General features: G+C 42.6%; 1 protein-coding gene across 1 annotated transcript in view; it reads right to left on the reverse strand.

Annotated features, from left to right (window-relative positions):
- Positions 1-1,635: 1,635 nt before the first annotated feature.
- Positions 1,636-6,598, reverse strand: part of LOC146319673 (noelin-like) — an 8,417-nt gene continuing 3,454 nt past the window's right edge. Inside the window, exons 5-6 of the mRNA XM_084729379.1 lie at positions 3,162-3,268; positions 1,636-2,461 (exon numbers count right to left, since the gene is read on the reverse strand). Coding sequence (XP_084585505.1) covers positions 1,799-2,461; positions 3,162-3,268 — 770 coding nt within the window. The 3' untranslated portion in view covers positions 1,636-1,798. The remainder of the gene's footprint in view (positions 2,462-3,161; positions 3,269-6,598) is intronic.

Below are 6,598 nucleotides of genomic sequence, written 5' to 3' on the forward strand. Positions count from 1 at the left end.
ATCATCATCATCATTATTATTATTATTATTATTACTTCAGTGTAAGAACAGTACATCTGATTTCAGAAAATTCAGAAAAAAAATCTGTTCATTAAAAAAGTGTAGCATTCTTATTTACGCATCATCAAATATTTCAAACATTTCAGTGACTTTTGTTGTGAGTTTAATTTCTTTGTAATTGTGTTAGTGTTTACATTTCACATGTGTTTGTGTCCAAAACAAACAAACAAACCAAAAACTGTGGTCAGATGTAACTTTATATTTATGTGATGAAAGATCAACATTAACAGTCGCACAATCCAGGACAGAGAACTATTAGCCTAGCTTAGCACAAAGACTGGAAACTGATAGCGTAGTTCCATCACTTTCTAACAAGTGTGTCTGGTTTCCATGTTTACATATTCTGTGTTGTTTGTTGAACAGGTGTTCACAGGTACACAGGTAAAGGTAAAAAGAATACATTATGCTGACTATGGTTAAACCTAAAATGTTTCTTCAATTCTAGTCTTTGTGCTAAGCTAAGCTCATAAACCCCTGTGTGTCCAGGAGGAATGTAAATGAACCTGAGCTCTCTGACTTTATACAGGTCAGAGAACGCAATAAATCTTATCTGTGTGTGTGTGTGTGTGTGTGTGTGTGTGTATATATATATATATATATATATATATATCTCAGGGGTGTAATGATTCACTCATGTATCCGATGCATCAGACTTTAATGTGTTCGATACGAGTGCATCGGTTCTGACGACCCGCATCGGTAAAAAGCTGAACATGAATCTGAAACAAATCGATGCAGCACCAGCGTATCGATACGTCTCATTGGGATGCGCATATGTTTAATTTTGGCATCAGGGAGCTGCCGCTGTTAACTTCCCTCCGTCTTCTCTCTCCCGCTGTCTCTGCCTGCACCGCCCTCACTGGACGCCTGCTGCCGCGCTCACAAAACAAGCGCTCCCTCCTCCCTCTCCTGTGTCTCCCCTTCATTTGCTCATAACAGACGGCGCTGAAAACAACGACAGAAGTGACATTGTACCGTGTCACACCACCAAACTTTCTTAAGCGTAGAATAAGTTTGTGTTTCATAAGAAAGATGAGAAACGCTGCTGCAGATGATTGATGTAAAACATGTCTGACAGCAGAGGAGAGAGACGTCATGTGACTGTGAGAACAGGAAACACTTCACTGTTCCTCCACACTGATCTGAACCACAGAACTCTGAATATGAAACACAGCAGCTCATCGTCTCGCTGCACAAATACTCACATTTTAAACAGTTTGAAAGTTTCTCATTTATCTCATTTACACATGAGACTCATAATAAGACGATGACATCACTGTAACGTCTCCTCTCTGTCTCTGTTACTATATTTAGTCAAACGATCAGGATGTTTTGACACTAACATCTCTCTACACATGGAGCATTAATTGAATCAAAATGTGAAAACTGACACATTGCATTGTCTTGTATTGCATCATATTGTATTTTATCTTATCGTATCGTGACGGAGCTGAATCGTATCGAACCGAATCGTTGGCCACTTAAAGGTTTATAAAATATATTGTATCGTTGAACGTGTATCGAGATACGTATCGAATCGTCTCAGTCAGTGACATACACACCCCTAATATATATGTGTATATATATAAAATAAATTAACGTATTTATTCTCCAATATTACTCTATTCTTCAGTGTCACTGTATGATGTGGTACAGTGTAACATTTTGTAGTATTTGTAGTATTTGTACCTTTACTGTATGATGTGGTACAGTGTAACATTTTGTAGTATTTGTACCTTTACTGTATGATGTGGTACAGTGTTACGTTGTACAGAACTTGGTGTCCGTTGTTCCACGCATACAGCGCTCGGTCTCGGGGGTTGTAGTCAAGCATTGACAGGTGGCTGTATTTATTGGTCAGAGGGATGTCGATGTACTCGTAGGTGGAGGAGTTGGTGGAATAGGCGTAGTACACTTTGGTTCCTCCGGAGTACCCATTAGTGACATACAGTGTTCCACAGATCATGAAGGCCTCACCAGCGCTACGTTTGGGGTGGTTGGTGCTCCAGCTGCGGATGATCTGCAGAGTGTTTGGGTTTAACTGGCTCAGGACGATGTTTCCGGCATTCTGATTGGTGGCATAGACGGCCCAGAGTCCGCCCTCATCCACCATGAGGTCGATGTCAGAGTGCCCTCCCCAGGAGTAGTGGTACATGTTGTTGTAGCCAGCGAAGTCGAGCTGTCGGGAGCGGCTGATGAGCGAAGTGCTGAAGTCAAACTTGATGATGGTGTGACTCTGGAACTTGTTGAAGTAAATGGAGCCATTATAAACCACCTGACCTGTACCTGACCAGGGGTGGGGCAGCCGGTGAGACGTGAAGTTATCTGTCGTCATGAAGTCGTACATTGACTGGTATTCCCTCACAAACCGGTTGTTATGGTAACCATCCATGTACCACACCTGGAAGGCAAAAAAGCATAAACAAAATCAACTACACGTTTACTTGTTGCTGTTTTTTGTTGTTGTTGCTGTATATTTGTTGTATTTTCTTAAATTTGGAGGTGAGTTTTTTGCTTTTATTTTAAAGGACAGCTGAAGATATTAGAGGAGGGGGGAGAAAAAGAAGGGGGACGATATGTAGCAATGGTCTGTAGGCGGGAGTCAAACCCACAGCAGCTGCTGAGGACACAACAGCCTCAGTACGTTATTTTTCTTGTATGTTTATTGCTGTAGTTTATTGTTGCTGAATACTGTTGCAACCGTTGTTATTGTTCTTGTATGTTTGCTGTATTTTGTTGTTGTATGTTGTGTGATTGTCACTGATGTATGTTACTGCTCTTCTTGTATGTTGCTCTGTTTTAGTTTTGCTGTATATTGCTGTTTTTATTTTGTGTGTGTGTTTGTCATTGTTATTATTCTTGTACGCAACAGCATCATACAACAAATAACACTGAAAAATCACAGCAGTAAAATACAACAACCAACAACAACAGCAACATACAACAACGACAAACAACACCAATATGCAATAACAACAAGAAAATACAATAAACCTACAAGAAAAACAAACACAAACAACAGCAACAAAAATATTCAATAGCAAGAAAATAAAACAGCAAACTGTTCTATTTTGTTGTTGTTGTTTGCTGCTCAGACTCACTCTGTTGTCTCCAGCCGGAGCAACCGGGTCAGTCATCCATGATCCAAACCTTGATCCAGATGTCTTGATGGTGATTGGCTCAGATATTCCTGTCAGCTTCCCACAAGCTGAAACACAGACACATGAAGGTACAGAGTGGACAAAAACAACTGCACAAACTGCAGCTGACATTATAACACCATTAACAAAAACAATGGGATGTTGTGTAAAACATAAATAAATACAGAATGCAAAGCCTTTTAAATCCTTTTCAACCTGATCCAGTTGAATACAATACATTGTTTTTGTAAATATCCAGTCATTGTGTTGTGACAGGATCATGTTTACCACTGTGATACACACTCAGTCAGAGTTTATGAAATAATAATTGATGAAGTTTTGAAAGTGAAATTTTTTTATCATTCTTGCTTGATATACAATTTCAGGTGTTCAACAACAGGATGTCTCTGTTGTTGTATTTTGTGCCTTTAAATGCACCACGTCAGTGATGAACTTAGTGCTGGTAATAATCTGGATGGTCCTTTTCCTCTTTAGTCTGGAGGACACGACGTCCATGATCAGTGAAAACAGTCTGAAATGTGGACTCGTCAAACCACAGGACACTTTTCCTCTTTGCGTCCGTCCGTCTCAGATGAGCTCTGGTCCAGAGACGTCTGCAGTGTCTCTGGATGTTGTTGATATCTGTCTTTCTTTTTGCATGGTCTTAAAGTGATAGTTCAACCAAAAATGAAATTTCACTCAATATTTAGTCACCCCTGTGCTGATGTGAGGATGGGTGAGTATCTCCAGTTCACAAAACACTCCTGGAGCTTCAGCAGAAAACAGCATTGCAGCCAAATCAAGTACAATTGAAGTGAATGGTGACCATTTTTAAAATGTAAAAAAAAGAACATAAAAAACCTGGACAAAATGTATCCATACTGCTCGTGTGGTGTAATCCAAGTGTCTGTAACCCGTGACATCAAAATTTGACCCAAACGATGCCATTTACACCATGTTTTTAGCCTAAATGTCAACTGTAGCCTCTCAGACCTGATCCATGTGCACATGCCTGAAGCGGGTACACAGCTCTCGCCCAAGCGGCATGGCTAACTTCACAAAGTTTCAACAAAGAAGAAAATGTCAGAGGACTTCGACATCAAAGAGGAACACTGTTTTTAGCTGCAGCCATGCTTCTTGGGTGAGAGTCTATATACCCACTTCAGGTCTGTGCACATGGATTAGGTCTGAGAACTTGCCTTTGTTGATGCAGCGACAAACTATGTTTACTGACAATGGTTTTCCAAAGTGTTCCTGCGTCCATGTAATACTTTATACAATGATATGGGTTTTTATTGCAGTTTTTAATGCAGTGCTGCCTGAGAGGTCAAAGGTCACAGACATTCAGTGTTGGTTTTAAGCTGTGCTCCTTATGTGTATATTTCTCCAGATTCTCTGAATCTTTTAATTGTATTGTGGATTGTAGATGATGAAATCTCTAAATTCCTGCAGTTTGTGCTGACAAATGTTGTTAAACAGTTGGAGTTTGTCACAAAGTGGTGGACCTCACCCCATCCAAGGTGGAACAACTGAGTCCTTTGAGAATTCCCCTTTAATACCAACACTGTCACCTGTTTACGGGTGGAACGCTCCAGGGAACCAAGGTGGAGAAGTTTGTGTGTCTCTTTAAACCGGGATGTTGTGTTGTCTGAAGCCTCCTGGTAGGGACTCCCATAGCCAACTGGTCTCAGGCAAGGGGTCCGACAAAGAATGGTTCAAAAGAACCTCAATCAAGAGTGAGGAACAAGTACACTGCATGGAGGAAGCCTAGAGCCAGAGGTTGTGCAGGAAGTGGAGTGTTAGATCTGCTGGGGCTTTGCAGCCTCAGCTCGGGAACCTCGTTCCTTGATAGGTGTTGGACTGTATTCCTCAGCACACATGGGCAATAATGGAGACAGTTGGAGGGGAACAGTCTCCCTGATCTGAACTGTTAGTCATAGACTGCCCATGACAAACACCATGTTTGAGCAGTGTACATGGTACCAGAGCACCCTAAGTCAAAGGTCAATGATCAGTTTTGTTATCCTATCATCTGATGTGATGCTGCATATATTGGACATTTGGGTGAAGACAGTGGCTGAGCTGTCAACTAATCACCAACTGGTGCTGAGAGCCCAAACAAGTGGTGCAAGTGAACTGGGAATGTCTGGAGAAGGTCCCTGTCCTGGAGACCGTCAGCTCCTATCTCTGGCTTTTCTGGCATCATTGTGGGGATTGTGGACATTGAACCATAGTGGTAAAGTCCTGGACATTGATGAAATCTGCCCAGAAATGCTGAAGGCTTTGGGTGTTGATTAATGATATTTCTCTTCAACATTGCGTGGAAGTCTGGGGCAGTGCCTCAGGATTGGCAGACTAGGGTGGTGGTTCCCCTCTTCGGAAGGGGAACCAGAAGGTGTGTGCCCATTTTAGAGGCATCACATTACCTAGCCTCCCTGAGAAAGTCTACTATAAGGTGCTGGAAAGGAGGGTCAGAAGGAACAAAGTGGATTGTGCCCTGGCCATGGACTGACAGTCCAGCTTTTCACCTTCACAAGAATCACTAGAGAAGTCCTGGGAGTACACCCATCCAGTCTACATGTGTTTTCTATATTTGGAGAAGGCATATGACTGGGTTTCCCAGAAAATATTGTGGGAGATGCTGTGGAAGAATGGGGTGAGAGGGTCACTGCTCAGGGCCATCCGATCTCTGTACGCCCAAAGCAAGAGCTGTGCCCGGACTCTTTCCTGTCAACAGTTGTCCTCCGTCAGGGTGGCAGCTCATCATCGATCTTGTCTGTGATATTCATCGAGAGGGTCTAGCAGTGTAGTTGTGGAGGTGAAAGGTTGTGGTTTAATGGACTGAAGATTGCATCACTGCTTTGTGCAGATCATGTGGTCCTGGTGGCATCATCAGTCTGTGACCTCTGGTGCTCACTGGGTCGTTTCACAACTGAGTGTGAAGTGGCTGAGATTAAGATCCTCTAAATCTGAGGTCAAGGTCCTCAGCAGGATATCAGTGGAATGTCTACTCCAAGTAGGGAATAAGTTCAAGTTTCTCGGGGTCTTATTCTTGAGTTAGGGGACAATAGACCATGAGATGAGCTGGAGAACTGGAACAGTGGGAGTGATACCCTAACCCTAGTCTCCCTTAGAGATAAAATGAGAAGCTCAGTCTTTCGTGAGGGAGGCAGAGTAGAACAGCTGCTCCTTTGCATAGAAAACTGCTAGTTGAGGTGGTTCATCTTGTAAGGATACCACCTGGTCGCCTCCTTAGGGAGTTGTTTCTGGCAAGTCCAGCTGGGAGGAGGCCAAAAGACAGAAAGAGGACTAAGCAGAGAGATTATACCTCCACCCTGGCCTGGGAATGCCTTGGGATCCCCCAGTCAGAGCTGGTCAATGTGGACAGGGAAAGAGAT

The sequence above is a fragment of the Lutjanus erythropterus genome, chromosome 10, assembly GCF_056507025.1.
Source record: "Lutjanus erythropterus isolate fLutEry1 chromosome 10, fLutEry1.hap2, whole genome shotgun sequence".
NCBI lineage: Eukaryota > Metazoa > Chordata > Actinopteri > Lutjaniformes > Lutjanidae > Lutjanus > Lutjanus erythropterus.